At 40.2% G+C, this 15977-nt stretch overlaps 2 protein-coding genes across 2 annotated transcripts; both read left to right on the top strand.

The window, feature by feature from the left end:
• Nucleotides 1–2409: 2409 nt before the first annotated feature.
• On the top strand, nt 2410–3483 carry LOC140735584 (hemoglobin subunit alpha-like). Its single transcript, XM_073060805.1, has 3 exons — nt 2410–2565; nt 2822–3029; nt 3254–3483. The coding sequence occupies exons 1-3, from the start codon at nt 2471–2473 to the stop codon at nt 3377–3379; spliced, it is 429 nt and encodes a 142-aa protein (XP_072916906.1). The 5' UTR covers nt 2410–2470; the 3' UTR covers nt 3380–3483.
• Nucleotides 3484–11363: 7880 nt separating this feature from the next.
• On the top strand, nt 11364–12592 carry LOC140735102 (hemoglobin subunit beta-like). The gene is made up of 3 exons (XM_073059898.1): nt 11364–11520; nt 11653–11860; nt 12252–12592. The coding sequence occupies exons 1-3, from the start codon at nt 11429–11431 to the stop codon at nt 12378–12380; spliced, it is 429 nt and encodes a 142-aa protein (XP_072915999.1). The 5' UTR covers nt 11364–11428; the 3' UTR covers nt 12381–12592.
• The last annotated feature ends 3385 nt before the right edge of the window (nt 12593–15977 follow it).

Here is a 15977-nt window from a genome sequence, read left to right as displayed (position 1 = left end):
TCCAATTTCAAAATTAGTGCAAAGGGCAGCCTTCCCTCACCACGTAATGAGGTTCACTCCGGTGCAACTTAACAGAAGGCAGTAGGCTTGTATTCTGCTGGATCTTGTCCTTCTCCAAGAATTGTGTATAAAATAGGAATGGGGTTCTTGAATTCTAGACATATAGATTCATGGAGTCAAACAACAAGATTACAGGCCCACCATACCAACAATCAAGTACCAATTAACACTAACCCCAGTTTATATTCTTCATATTCCTATCATGGCCCCAGAATTCCACCATTTGCCTGCACCCTCAGGACAATTTATAATGGCCAGTTAACCTTCTTTGGGATGTAAAAAGACACTGAAGGACTGTCGATGTGGAGTTTACACATCCTCTATGTGACCATACAAGTTTCCTCCAGGTGCTTTGGTTTCCTCCCACTTCTCAAAGATGTGTAGGGTTGCCAGATTAATTGAGTGGTGACCCTGGGAGGAGTTGTTGGAAATGTTGGGGAAATAAAATAGGTTAGGGCAGGATTAGTAGAAATGAGTATCTTATGCTTGTCATGGACTCAGTGGGATATTGTATTTCCCAATGACTATGATTTAGTCTTGCATAGTCTACAGAAGGAAGAGTCCAGCCACATAGTCATTGCTGTCTAGAAAATGAAGTATCCCCTTTTCCACTGTCTTGGAGAAACCAGATGTCTGTATGCAAATGTGGTAAACCATGTAAACCTGTCTGGACATGCCTGATGTACCATCAATAACTCACGCTGAGACTTAGGAAGTGAGATATCGGCTTTTATTGACTGAAGAACAACACTACATCCTGGGAAAATGAGGGAGAGCAGCAGACCACAGTCGCCTTTATACAGGGGTCTGTGGGAGGAGCCACAGGAGCAGTCAGCAGGGTCTGTGGGAGGAGCCACAGGAGCAGTCAGACAGGTATATCTAGTTCACCACAATGCCCCTCTGCTGACTGCTCCTGTGGCTCCTCCCACGGACCCCTGTATAAAGGCGATTGGAGGCACGGCTCCTCCCTCAGTCTCCGAGATGCCGTGCTCCCTTTTGCTGCTAATAAAAGCCTATTGTTCACCTCCTGTCTCCGAGAGTTATTGATGGTGCATCAGCAATGCTCTTTTGAAAACTGGAGTTATGGGTGTAACTCCCTGAAGACTTTACAGGTTTAGGGTTTCTGAGTCCTCTTTCTCTTTCTCCCTACTGTCCTCTGGAAAATCTCTTTTGTCTTTGGCCCCTCTCCTCTTCTTCTGCTGCCATACCTAATCCAGTAGAAATCCACAGTAACACCCATTTTGGAAATGTTCAAAAAATAAGGCTCCATATCCTCTCAATCAATTGCTGCCAATCTCTGTAGCCCATTGAAACATCCAGTGTAGTGAACACCACTCCTACAGTTTGCTGCAGGAATTATGCATTCTGTGTACAAGAAAGCTGTTAAAATCTCCCCACCTTTGCAGACCCATGGTGTTTGTTAATCAGAAGCTCAGTAGGGCTTGGTTTCAAACCGCTTTAACTTAATTTGATGCATATGTACCTAGCATGCTGTTTGTGCTGTGTTTTTCAGCTTATGGAAGAGGTGATGGGGATTTTGTTTAAAGTTCCAAAACATTTAAGCCAAAGCACTGAACTTTCCAAGAAGTGATATGCAATAGAAGTTCTGGACTAATGCACTTCTTACTCTGTGATTTAAATGTAGCACACAAGACAGTGATGGTGGCATCCGTCGGTCTCGAGAGACCATGGATCTGCGCCTGGAGTTTCCAGGGCGCAGGCCTGGGCAGGGTTGTATGGGAGACCGGCAGTTGCCCAAGCTGGGGACCTTCCCCTCTCCACGCCACCGATGTTGTCCAAGAGAAGGGCACTAGGACCCATGCAGCTTGGCACCGGTGACGTCGCAGAGCGATGTGTTGTTAAGTGCCTTGCTCAAGGACACAAACACGCTGCCTCAGCTGAGGCTCGAACCAGTGACCTTCAGGTTACTAGTCTGATGCCTTGCCCGCTAGGCCACGCGCCAACACACACAAGACAGTAGGAGTCTAAATAAACTCTTATTGCAATTAAGTATTTTATCCATCACTATTGTAGATTCGACACAGTGCTATAAAGAAATGCTTTAACACAAATATTTAGTTCTTATCAATGATTTGCAGTTAACTGCTAAGTATTTATGTGATGATCTAAACCTTTGTGAAAGTGTTCCAAATCAAATCAGCCTAGGTCAGTTTTAGCTTTCCTGGAACAGAATATCTTTGCAAACAGTTGTATATGAAACAGATGATTGGCTGTCACATAAGCATTGCATCTTATCATTATATTGACGCAATCGACTGAGTTAGGACCTAAAGCCAATTGGAAAAGTGGGTGGGGAGAGGGGGCAATTCTAAATTGCAATAAATACAGGACATATCAAGCCAGAGACATCTTAAGTACTGAGAAGTCTGAAAGAGTTAAAACTGCAAAAATGGTACTCTCGGATGCCAATAAAAAGATAATAAAACGCCTGGGCAAAGATATAAAGGCAAAGGCTGAACTTTTGGGTGCTGATGCATTAGCCAGGTAATTTTCTTAGATTTGTCATGTATTTACTATACTTTGAACAATTATTTGTGACTGTTAACAATTTCTTTTCATTTCCTTGGAAAAGTTAGTCAACTAATAAGTATGCAATGATATTCTCTGCTTTGTATTCACATTTTTCCAAAATAATGTGACGGCTGGTCTGAAAATAATGGTTGTGTCTGTAAATAATTTTGACTTGGAGAATATGCCTTGAAAACGAAAGCCTTTTAGTTCTGTTCTCATGTTTCTAAAGGTTGTTTATGCTCCATCCACAAACTAAGACATACTTCCAGAATTTCACTGCCTTCGATGCCTCTGACACAGCTGTCAAAATGCATGGTAGCAAGGTAATGAGCGTTGTGGGAGACGCAGCCCTAAACGTGGACAACCTGAGACAACTGCTGGACAGCCTTGCCGACAAACATGGCAAAGATCTTCTGGTGGATCCCAATAACTTCCATGTACGTAACTCTTTTACAGAATCTTCCTCACTGTCATTTCATAAACATTGAAATTGTGATTAGGTCAGCAACTTGGAACTTCAATGAAATTTCAGCTGACTGCAATTGTAATAATCTTCAGCTTAGTTGGGATTTTTTCCCTGTACATTATATAATAGAGACCATTAAATGTGTAAAATCACAGGTTGACACCCCCTTATGTTATTTATTTTTCATTTTTACAGCTGTTTGCTGATTGTATCGCAGTCACCTTGGCCATTTACTTGCCTGAATTCACCCCTGAAATCCACCGTGCAGTCGACAAATTCCTTGAGCTAGTTACACATGAAATGGTCTCCAAGTACCGTTAAAGGCATGATCAACTAACGATGACAGAAAACGGGAAGACCGTCACTTAAATACTCTTCTGCATGTATTCTCTAACTGTCAGCTAATAAATCATTATACTCACAAATCCTTTGGGTATTTTTTAAAATCCCTTAACCCACTTTTCTATTTTGTTGTTGATGAATTTTCCATTTATATTTGCTAAACTGCTTCCACCAACATCGGGAGAGTTATGATTTGTCTTTTTAACTTTTCCATGATTGAGTAAACTAAAAATATTCTTCAATGTGAAGAGAATCTGATGTGCTTACATATTAATACTTTTTAAAAAGGTTAAAAAGTAGAGAATGAAATACTACATTTTTTAGATAACAACAAACGGAAAGGACAATCTAACAAATAATGAAGTAATTTTCAAGCCTTAGATTATTATTCATTTAACTAAACGTATCATAAATGATTCTGAGTAATGGGATTCAATTTGAAAATATTTAAATGAGGTAAACCTAATCAAGCCCTGCAGAGCAACACAACCAAGAGCTCTTTCAAATATTTGTTAAACTAAGATAGTGGTACAATTAAAGTGACTTAGGGCACTGCAAGTGGGATTTTTTTTCTCTGTGTATAACCCCCATCAAGTTTAGCTAGCTCTCGGAGCACACCCATCCTATTCTCTCAAACACATCAGCAACTCCCCTGATACTTCTGCAGCTCATATACATTAGGGGCAATTTAATGTAATCAGTTGACCTACTTGCACACTTTGAGATGTAGGAGGAAACTGGAGCTCCTCATGGAAACGTTCAAAGTCAAAGAACCATCAAAGAGACTAGGACTAGATGATACAACATCAGGATACAGATACACCTCTTTTGAACAGAGCTGAGGACGAATTTCTTTAGCCAGAGGGTAGTGAATCTGTAGAATTCATTGCCACACACGGCTGTGGAGGCCAGGTCATTGGATGTATTTAAAGCAGAGCTTGAGTGTTTCTCAGTTAGTAAGAGTGTTAAAGGTTAAGGGAAGAAGGCAGGAGAATGGAATTGAGTGGGACAATAAACCGGCCATGATGGAATGGCTGAGCAGACTCACTAGGCCAAATGGCCTAATTCTGCTCCTATGCCTTATTGTCTTATGGACTATGTACAAAATTGAAGCAGAGAGCACCATGGGAAGGATTGAACCCAGGCTGGTGTACCATTTGTCTGGTTTACACCACACTCACAGGCAGTGTGTCCAAATGATCTATCACCAACACTCAACTTTTCATTTCTTCACCAGCAATCATCTCTGGCAGCAGGGGATGACTGGGAAAATTGACATTTTGATGGTATTCCCTGGAATTGGAAATAATATTTTCTTATGACCTTGTTCAAAACCCATCTTAGAATCTTGGAAAACCATTTGACCGTTGGCTTCATTTCTAAGACATGGAATTGGGAGTTTTGTGGTACAAACAGAACTGGGACAATTCAAACACGAGGGCTAAACCTCTTTATCCAGATGTTGTGACGTAAACAATATTACACTTTCAGAGCCAATTTCCATCACTGGGGCAGCACAGCATCAACACCATTTGGTTAAGCATTACAAGACAGGATTAAAAGACAGCAGCCTGCACCAAATATCACTGAGGTCAATTTTGGGAATAGGATATGGTGGATCTTTCCCTGCAAAATATTAAAGTCATTTGACAGAATACCTCATCAACAAAAACTTTCAAACAAACATTAGCACTTTGTGTGGAATAGTTGGGGAATCGCCTGTCTAGTCTTTCTTGCGCAGTCAGAGTTTTGGTATCACCAGTTTCTGCCCTTCGCACTGCTGTGGTGAAGATGAGACCATCAGTTCAAGTTTATTGCTGATATAAATGTAGGGAAAAGTAGCTTTTTACAGCAGTGGCTCAGTACATACATGATGAGGACAAACATAATAACATGAACAAAAAAACTAAATAAACATAACAATACTGGTGCAATATTGAGAGAGAAGTAAACAAATATTGTCCAAAGTAATGTTAAGGTTTTTAGGTTGGCACTAGGGAAGAAGTTGTTCTTGAACCTTGAGGTGTGTGTTTTCATGCTCCTGTACCTCCTTACTGATGGCAGCTTTGAGAAGAAGGCCCTTAATGGTTGAGGTCCCTAATGATGGATCCTGAGATATCACCTCTTGTAAGATGGTAAGAAAAGCTATACCCATAACAACACACACAAAAGTGCTGGAGGAACTCAGCAGGTCAGGCAGCATTTATGGAAATGAGTCTTCTTCTTCTTCAGCTGTCCATCGATTTCGATGTTGACTGAGGTCTGGGCAAGGTTGTATGGAAGACCAGCAGTTGCCCATGCTGCAAGTCTCCCCTCTCCACGCCACCGATGTTGGTCAAGGGAAGGGCACTAGACCAATACAGCTTGGTACCGGTGTCGTCGCAGACCAGTGTATGGTTAAGTGCCTTGCTCAAGGACACAACACACCGCCTCAGCTGAGGCTTGAACTAGTGACCTTCAGATCACTAGACCAACACCTTAGCCACTTGGCCACAGGCCAACACATGGAAATGAATAGATAGTCGATAGAGCAGGCCAACACCATTTCTTCAAGATTGAGAAGGAAGGGGGAAGATGCCAGAATAAAAAGGTGGGGTGGGAGACCAGCTAGAAAGTGACAGGTGAAACCATATGGGTGGGAAAGGTCAAGGCTGAAGAAAAAGGTATCTGATAGGAGAGGAGAGTGGACAGTAGGAAGGGAAGGAAGAGGGGACCCAGGGGGAAGTAAAGGGCAGGTGAGAAGAAGTAAAGTTCAGAATGGGGGAACAGAGGAAGGGAGAAACTTGTTTGCTGGAAGGAGAAATCAATATTCATGTCATCAGGTTGGAGGCTACCCTGATGGAATATAAGGTGTTGTCCTTCACCCTGAGGGTAGCCTCATCTTGATACAAGAGGAGGCCATGGACTGATATGTTGGAACGGGAATGCGAATCAGAATTAAAATGTTTGGCCATCGAGATGACACATTAATGGTGGATGGAGTGGTGGTGCTCGACAAAGTGGTCCCCCAATTTTCAACAGGTCTCACCAATGTACGGCTGTATCCGTATTGGCTGAGTGCTCCATTCTCTGAAGCCTCTAGCATTCCTGTGCAGTGGAGCCATCCATCCCCTTCTGGAATGTGTTCTTGTCAAACAAGTCTGAGAGGCAGTGCTCATTGTCACAGTTCACCCTCATCCCAAGGCTCTATGATCTACAGGCTTTTCCCAAGGATGCCAACTTAGACAAACTTCTAAAAATCATCAACTCAAAATAGGCTACACATTTGTTTCTCTGCCATCCGTAACATAAACCTACAATAAGGCAAATTCCAAGGTGATCGATCACATACTGAGGGGTGAATTGAAGCTTGGTGCAGCAAATACTCCACAGACAGAGGTCATAGTTTGAGGTTTGACCGCCAGCACACACTGAGTGCTGGAATCTGTGTGAAAATGCTATAAAAAGTACATTCACCAACTGGTCTGCAATAGTTCAAGATTGAGACTGCAAAAGCCATTGCTCAAGTATAAATAAGAATGAGTAGCAGATGGCAAATTGCTACTGATTCCCTCATTTAGGGAGTTAATACAAAATTAGAAAACTGGGAGGTTAATTATTCTACATGAGGCTAATATCATTGCAACTCTCTCTTGAGAATTGTCTGAACCAGTCACTATGAAACTATAAAATTGTCACCAAATTATTTTTGTAAAAAGGAGCTATTTTCTCTTATCAAGAACTTACAAATATGTACGTTTATTGGCTGAGTATACCTCTCATTCTTTTGAGACTGTACCATCATTTAATAACTCATGAAATTACAACTTACATTGCACATTTCAAAGTTCAACGTAAAATTTGCTATCAGAGTACTTACATGTCACCACATACAACCTTGAGATTCTTTTACTCCTGTGGGCATACTCAACAAACTATAAACAGGATCAGCAAACTGTGCAAATGCAAATATAAATAAATAGCAATAGATAATGAGAGCCTGAAATAATAAGATAGAGTCCTTAAAGCGAAGATCATTGGTTGTGGGAACAACAGAAATAGAATGTGTGCAGTTATCCCCTTTTGTTCAAGAGCTTGATGGTTGAGGGGTAGTAACTGTTCTCAAACATGGTGGTGTGAGTCCTGAGACCTGATAGCTGCAGAGAGAAAAGAGTTTGGCCTGGGTAGTGAGGGTCTTTGATGCGGGATGCAACTTTTCTATGGCAAGGTTCCATGTAGATGTGCTCAATGGTTGGGAGGGTTTTATTTGTGATGTATTAGGCTGAATCCACTACCTTTCGTAAAATTTTCCACTCAAAGGTATAGGTGTTCCCATATCAAGCTATAATGCAGCCAGTCGGTACACTTTCCACCACACATCTATAGAAACTCACACAAAATGCTGGAGGAACTCATCTATGGAAAAGAGTAAACAGTTGATGTTTCAGGCTGAGACCCTTCCTATGCTGGCCACAGTCAATGTTTTGGACCAAGATTCTTCCTACATCAGCGGAGGAAGGGTCTTGGCCCAAAATATCAATTGTTTACTCTTTTCCACAAATGCTACCTGGTCTGCCTAGTTCCCCCAGCATTTTGTGTGAGTTGCTTGGATTTCCAGCATCAGTAGATTTTCTCTTGTTTGTGATTGGATACAGATATAGAAGTGATATAGATATAGATATATTTGTGATATAGAAGTTTGACAAGGTTTTTGATGCCAAATCCAGACCTGCCATAGTAAATTTTCACCTCCTTGTTTAACAAACAGCTGCTTAAAAATGATGAAAACTCTACTTCCACAATGCTTCAAATAAGAGTGATCCAAAGACTTCAAACAAAAAATCACCTCATCATTATTTGAAATGGGCAACTCCTTATCTTTAAACAATAATCTCTTGTTCTATTGTTTCCCACAAGAGAAAATCGTTAAGATCCCTTAGTCAAGTTCTTTATCAAAGTTCAAATTTCCAGACTTTACAAGCCTAAGTTGAACAATATTTCATCGTACGATGAGGCGACACTGTAGCATTGTGGTTAACACAACACTTTACAGTACAGGTGACACAGTTTCAATTCCTGCCATTGCCAGTAAGGAGTTTGTCCTCCCTGTGACTGCATGAGTTTCCTGCGGGTGCTCTGGCCTCCGGACATGCCATTTTTGCATCTGTTTAATTTCGATCTAACATATATTCTCATATGAAGTTCAAAGACTCATCTGAATTTAGTTCCTTCTCACATGTGTAAGATTAATATGATAATTGTATTATGGAAAAGCAATGTATGACAAGAAGACCGGTTAATGCACATAATCTAATGAGGAGAAGAGAAGGGATAAGAGGGGATCCAGATTGGGGAAGTCCTTCTCTCTTTTTCCATTCCTCAGTCTGACTGCTTTCTTATCACAGCTTTTCTACTCATCTTCCCAGCACCCCCCTCTGGAGTCCTTCCTTCCCTTTTTCCCATGGTCAACTAACCTCTCCTATCAGACTCTTTCTTCTTCAGCCATTTACATCGTCCAATCACCATCCATCTTCTTACTTCAACCCCCTCACCTGGTTTCACCTATCACTTGCCAGTTTATACTCCTTACCATCCACACACCTTCTTATTTTGGTTTCTTCCCCCTTCCTTTCCAATCCTGATAAGGGTCTTAGCCCAAAAGGTTGAATGTTTATTCTGTTGAATGTTTATGATGCTTGACCTGTAGAGTTTCTCCAGCATTTTGTATGTGGTGCTCTAGATTGATTAAAATATAACAGTCCACATTAACCAATACAACAGTTAAATATTCATGGAAAATACCTCACGTATATTCCTTCTCAAGCTACACAAATGTGCATTTGGTAGCCACTTTATTAAGTACATCTATACACTTGCTCTTTAATGTAAATATCTAATCAGCCAATCATGTGGCAGCAATTCACTGCATAAAAGCATGTGGACATGGTCAAGAGGTTCAGTTCTTGTTCAGACAAAACATCAGAATGGGGAGAAGTCTGACCTAAGTGAGTTTGACCATGGAATGATTGCTCTCTTGTCTGCAGCACCTTGTCAAAGATCTTTTGAAAATCCAAGAAAATATCATTCCTTGCCCCTCCTTTGTAAATCTGCCTGTTGTTTTTGCTAAGAATTCCAACAGATCTGTCAGGCAATATTTCCCCTTTAGGAAACAATGATGATTTGTCTCAAATTACCCCAGAACCTCATTATTAATAATGTACTCAAATATCTTGCCAATCACTGAAGTCAAGCTAACTAGCCAATAATTTTTTGGCCCTTGTTCTTCCCTTCTTAAAGAGTAGATTTTGCAGTCTTCTGGAACCAATCCAGAGTCTAGTGATTCTTGAAAGATCATTACTAATGAATGGCTCCACAATCCCTTCAGCCACCTCTTTCAGAACCCTGTGGTATAGTCCATCAGGTCCAGGTGACTTACCAACCTTCTGACCTTTCAGTTTCCCAAGCACCTTCTCCTTAGTAATAGCAACTACACTCACTTTGTGCCCCAGACACTTGAATTTCTGGCATGCTGCTGGTGTCTTCCACAATGAAGATGGATGTAAAATACATAGCAAATTAGGATATTTCTTTGCCCACCTTCACTACCTCTCTAGTGTCATTTTCCAGTAGTCTGATGCCTGCTCTTGCCTCTCTTTTACTCTTCATATATATGAAAAATCTTTTAGCATCCTCTTTTATATTATTGTATTTACTTATTTACTTACTTACTTATGAGAAACAGCATGGAATAGGCCTTTTTGGCCCTATGAGCTGTGCCACCTTGATTTAATCCTAGCTGAATCACAAGACAATTCACAAAGACTAACTGACTGTGGGAGGAAACCAGAGCAGCTGGAGGAAATCCATGTGGTCACAGGGAGAATGTACAAACCCCTTATAGGCAGTAGTGGGAATTGAACCCTGGACACCTGTACTGTAAAGCGTTGTGCTAACCAGTATGCTACAAAGCTGCACCTAGCTAACTTACCTTCATATTTCATCTTTTCTCTCCTTCTTGTTTGTTTGCTGCCTTCTGTTGGTTTTTAAAAGTTCCCAGTGCTCTGGCTTCTTGCTAATTTTGTTATATTTATGCCTCTGCTTTTACTTTTATGCTGTTTTGGACTTCCCTTGACAGTCACAGTTGCCTCATCCTCCCTTTACAATGCTTCTTCTTCTTAGATGGCATTTGTTGCCCATGTCAGCTTAATAACATATACAGTATGCTGAGAACTTACAATCAGAAATATTTCACTCAACTTTAACCATGTTAAAAGACAGCATTTGCAAGTTAACAATAATGATGATGGAAACCGATATATAATGTAGTCAAAGAATCATGAATTATTCGCACAACTTCAGAAATGAAAGATCTAAATTAGGTTTGAGTCAAAACATTGCAGTATTTTGATTAGTGATTGCAAAATCAATCTCCCTTTTAAGCAATAACATTATGTGTTGTTAAGCTTTCTGGAATATGGATCCCTATACTTAGGTTAGAACATTATTCAAAATATGGCCATGATCAAGAGGTGAAGTGTTGCTTCAACATTAGAATTGTCTAAATTTCTCCATTTGAAAATTAAAAGTGTTACTTAATGGAAATATGTAACAGCAAACAGGTAAAAAATTCCCGCTGCAGGTTCTCTGTTTCCATAAATGCTGCTTAACCCTTCGTGTCCCTCCAGCAGTAGGTTTCCTTTTCTCTCCAGAGTACAACATTTGCAGCCTCTTGTGACTCCATAACAAAAAGGAAATATAAGTTGAATTTCAATTAACAGGGAGAGAGTTATACAGTTTGAAAGCAGATGCATGGAAATATGATTAAATCACAAATAACCAAGTACGTGGCAGGTGCTAATCTTAACTCTTAAACACATAAGACTGATGCCCAATGATAAATGGTGTCCAGCGCACCAAGCAGTTAACCTATCACAGTCAGGTTTTAGTCTGAGATGTGCCGCATTACAGCCTATAAATATGAAGCCAAAATTCCAGATCAACACAGACTTTTCTTGCGTAAGAAGTGACACTGAGAGCTGAACAACCAAAATGGGGAAATTAACAGAAACAGAGGCCCAGTACATTCAGAGTACTTGGGAAAGTTTGAATAAGAAGGCGGTTACTGCACAAGCTCTTGCAAGGTATGACAAAATATTTACTTTTGTTCTGTTTAGTTCATATATTTTATTTTCAATGCATGCCTAAATGTGTTATACAGTGGGGAAACTAGTATTCAACACTGTCAAAGCCATATCTTTGCTTTTTCCTTCCAGGGTGTTCCAAGTCTATCCCTGGACAACCAGGCTGTTTACAAAGTTCAATGGGAAATTTTCTGCTGGTGACGATGGTGTTCAAGCACATGCAGATAAAGTGCTGCAGGCTCTGGATAATGCAGTCCAAAGCATAAATAAAATGGACGACGTCCTGGGCAATCTCAGTGAGAAGCATCAGAAAATCGGAGTGGACACTCAAAACTTCAAGGTAAGAATTGATCTTTTTAATATGCTTTTTCACAATAATGATGTTGTAAATGCAACCTGATTCTAGGATTAGAACAAAAGGCAGCAACGTAGCTAATTGTAACCATGGAAAAGGAAGTACATCTGATTTCCTTTAGAGAAGATACTTTCATTACATCTCTGTTGCAAAGTGGGCTACACAGATTGAATATTGAAACACGTATGCAGGACATCCACATAATAATTCACACACTGGATTAGATTATTGAAGAGCACTAGCTAATATCAAATGATACCTCTAATCACCATTTCACATTGTGTTAAAAATACAACAATTTTTAATACTAATTTGGGAGATCAGTTTTCCAGATTTGTTTCAATTTTTATATAATAGTGTTTTTTCCTCCCCCCAGCTTCTGGGTCAGACCTTCATCGTTGAATTCGCCCGTGAATATAAATGTGGATTCACACCTGAGGCACACAAAGCCACATACAAATTTTTTAAACAGGTGGCAAATGGTCTCTCCTGCAGATACCACTAGTTCTGCATCTATATGCATCCTCTTGCATCTCAAAACTCAGCGAAAACAATCATCAGCAACCAAGATATATTCTACATACCATCAGATTTCAATCATGTTGAATCAAAGGTGCTGTGATGCTCCAATGTTTATGTTATTTGCTCCTCATATTTTGGAAAATGTTTCTTTTTGCTTTTTGACACTCCAATAAAGGAACAGTATTATGCTTGAAACTGCCATGTCTGAATTCTTTATTTAATTTTAGCATAATGAAAACACGGATCTTAAATGATCCTCTAGTCAGCATTGTGATCACCACTGTATCCCATATATAAAAAAAGTGTCATATTTAAGTAGGGGCATACTGTCTCTCAGGACATGCAAAAGCATTTTAAAGCCAAAAAGGTATTTTTGACATTCCTGTAATGTTGTACTTTGGGGAAACACAGTAGCCAGTTCCAGCTTGTCAAGCAATTATAACAGTATTCGCCAACAGGCCATCATTTTAAAAATGAGTGGAAGATTACATGTAACATCCCCGCTCATGCTCAAATGGAGTATTAGAGAATACAGTCAGGATTTACATTAACAATTTATTGTAACCACAGTTTATTATCTTTACTGAGAAGCTGTGTTTTTCTGAAAGCAGTACTCCTTCATTACTGCACTGGGATATAAGCAGAACCTTATCATTCTCAAGCCTCTGGTGTGAGACTTCAGCCCACAACGTTCTGTCTTGGAGGTGGGAGAGCTGATCTGTCTCACAGTCAATGCCTCAAATAGAATGTTACGTACGCACAAAACAGACAGTGAAGCATCAAAAATTACAGTGAACTGTTCCAATCCTATGCTAGGTTCAAGTTAAAGTAATGGGAATACATTGCATCAATAGTAAAATGGCAGCGCATCCAGATGAAGCAGTCAGCAATAGCAAACACTGGAGTCCCGTAGTAAAGTGAAGAGGGCAATAAGCTGTGTAAAAAGGGCAGAGCATCAGTTTTAACATGGATGTTCTATATACATACAGTATATCTTCTCAATTCTTATTAAGATGCCAACTTCCTAAATTTTCAAATTGTGCGTCTAACTCCAACCTAGGTTTGCTCAGTCACTCTATATAATCTATAACAGAATAGAGTCCTTCTACTGAATTTTTAGGATGTCCACTGAAAACTTCTGCTCCATCTGAAAACAGTCATTTACAAAAAACTTAGATCCCTGCTGCCACTTGTATCCCATGGACAAAACCACACAGGGTGCTCTACAGATTTTTCATTATTAGAATATGAAGACAGAAGTTTGGTCAGACTTTATACTTACTGCTGACAGGGAAAGAGATTCTGTTATTTGCCTCTAACACAGAATGATTTGACTAAACTTGAAATTATCAAAATATACAGTAGCTTAATGTTGTTGTAGTAAATGTGTTAGTTACTTTAAATTTTGTTTAAATAATTCAAATTTTACATATAAATAGTATGTATTAAGTTAAGAGAGAGCAAATGCATGTCTGGAATGCATACTGGGTGTTTATGCAGGAGCAGAGATATATTTGCATTAGATATCACCTTCTGGCTCAGCGATATTAAACCACTTTGGAGACACTATATTGGCACAGGTAGCAAAAGAAAGACTAGGCAAGAGCTCCTGCTCAGAGTCCTAAGATTCAGGAGATAAATGATAGATAACTAAATTATATGACTGCAATCTCTGGATTATTATCTCTGCTATTTACAAATTGCCTAGAATTACACAAGGATGATGAAGCATAGTGGAAATCAGCAGACACATTTCCTAGTTCTCTGGCCCTGACACCATCAGGCCCTGATAAGTTGGAGTTCTACTTGAATCAGGTTTGGTCCCGAGGAAGTAGATGCTTCCACCAATATGCATGGCATCCTGATAAAAATGGCTCCCCCAATGAAGTCTTCTCACTTTCCCCTTCCCATTGGATTAACACCCAAATGATGCTCTCCTCTCTCCCGGCCTCCCCACAGCTCCTTAATCTCTGACATTACTAGTTCCCCTCTCTCCCCTATCTTTACAATTGTTCATGGATACACCATCTTCTTTCAATAATTTCAAACTCCCTCTTTTCCTCCTTCTCCACCTCCCCTCCATAATGTCCTCTCCTTCCCTCATGCATGATCATCCCAAAATTCCTTTCTTTCCCTGTTGATGTCTCTACCTACACTCCTAAATGTCTCCCCTTCCCTCTTCTGTCTTCTCCTCTCTCCATTCTCAGTTCCCACCCTCTCCAGCCCAATGCCTCTTCTCTCACCTGTGTCCCCTCCTTCCTTTTCTGGTCATCAACCACCACCCCCCTCCAAATATCACTAGTCAATCTACGTAGCTACATGCTATGCTCTAAAGCCCTTAACTGTCTATTAACTCACCAAGCACCATGCTAAACACACACTCACTGGACCAGTGGACAGATATCCTGAGCCCAGCCAATGGCAGAAGAGGCTTTAGTTACATGAATTTTGTTGTGTTGGGGCAGCAATGAAAATAATCATTTTACTAACATATCATAAGGCCATAAGACTCAAGAGTAGAATTAGGACATTTGACCCATCAAGCTATTCCAACTTACAATGCTGGAGGAACTCTGAAGGTCAAGCAGCATCTACTGAAAAAAGTAAACAGTCAACATTTCAGACTGAGGCCCTTCATCTTGGCCCTCAACATCCACTGTTTACTCTTTTCCACTATAATACTGATCTACCTGTCTGTAGCTTCCCTCTCTTAAAATGCAGGGTGAATTTTGTCATATGAGACTTACTGCCTCCTCAGAGTTTCTTTACCTTAAGGTTCATAATCAAATTTGCTTCATCACACAACATCCAATCCAGAAATGCCTTGCCACCAGTGGACTCAAAACAAGCTCCTCGAAAAAGCCATCTCATTCACATTCTACAAATTCCTTCTCTTCGGATCCAGCACCAACCTAAATTTTCCAATCTATCTACATCTTGAAATCCTGCATGACTATTGTGACGTTGCCTTTCTTACTTGCCTTTTTAGTTCCATCTATATCAACGTCACTCTAGTCTATATTTTGGGAACTTTTAGATAATGGCAGATTAGGACTGGGTTAATCCCTGGGATGGGAGGGCTGTTTTATCACAAAAGGCTAACAGAATTAGACCTATATTCTTTGAAGTTTAGAAGACTGATAGATCATTTTACTGAAAATATTAGTGGCTTTGGCAGAGTGGATATTGAGATACCACCACCAGCAGGAGAATCTCAAACAAGAGGGACAGAGCTATAAAATCAAGGGTGGCATTTTAAAGCTGAGATGCATAGGGACTCACATAAGGTAGGGAATTTCTGGAATCCTCTACCCTGGGGGTTTGCAGAGGTTAGATCATTATGGATGTGTAAAGAGGAAGATAATTCTTTGAAAGTGAAAGAGTTAAGGGCTCTTGGGGAACTGGCGCAGAAGAGGAGTTGACTGCTGGGATAGATCAGCCATGGTAACAAATACAAACACACAGTATTTATGGAGAGGAATAAATTGTTGGCATTTTGGGCCGAGACCCTTCATCAGGACCCACCATTTAATACATGTTTATGTTGTAGGCCAGCCATAATTATATTGAATGGTGGGGT

This window comes from Hemitrygon akajei, chromosome 11 (assembly GCF_048418815.1).
Source record: "Hemitrygon akajei chromosome 11, sHemAka1.3, whole genome shotgun sequence".
In the NCBI taxonomy this organism is placed as follows: Eukaryota; Metazoa; Chordata; class Chondrichthyes; order Myliobatiformes; family Dasyatidae; genus Hemitrygon; species Hemitrygon akajei.
Note: the sequence above shows the minus strand (reverse complement) of the source record. Positions and strands in the feature narration are given on the sequence as shown.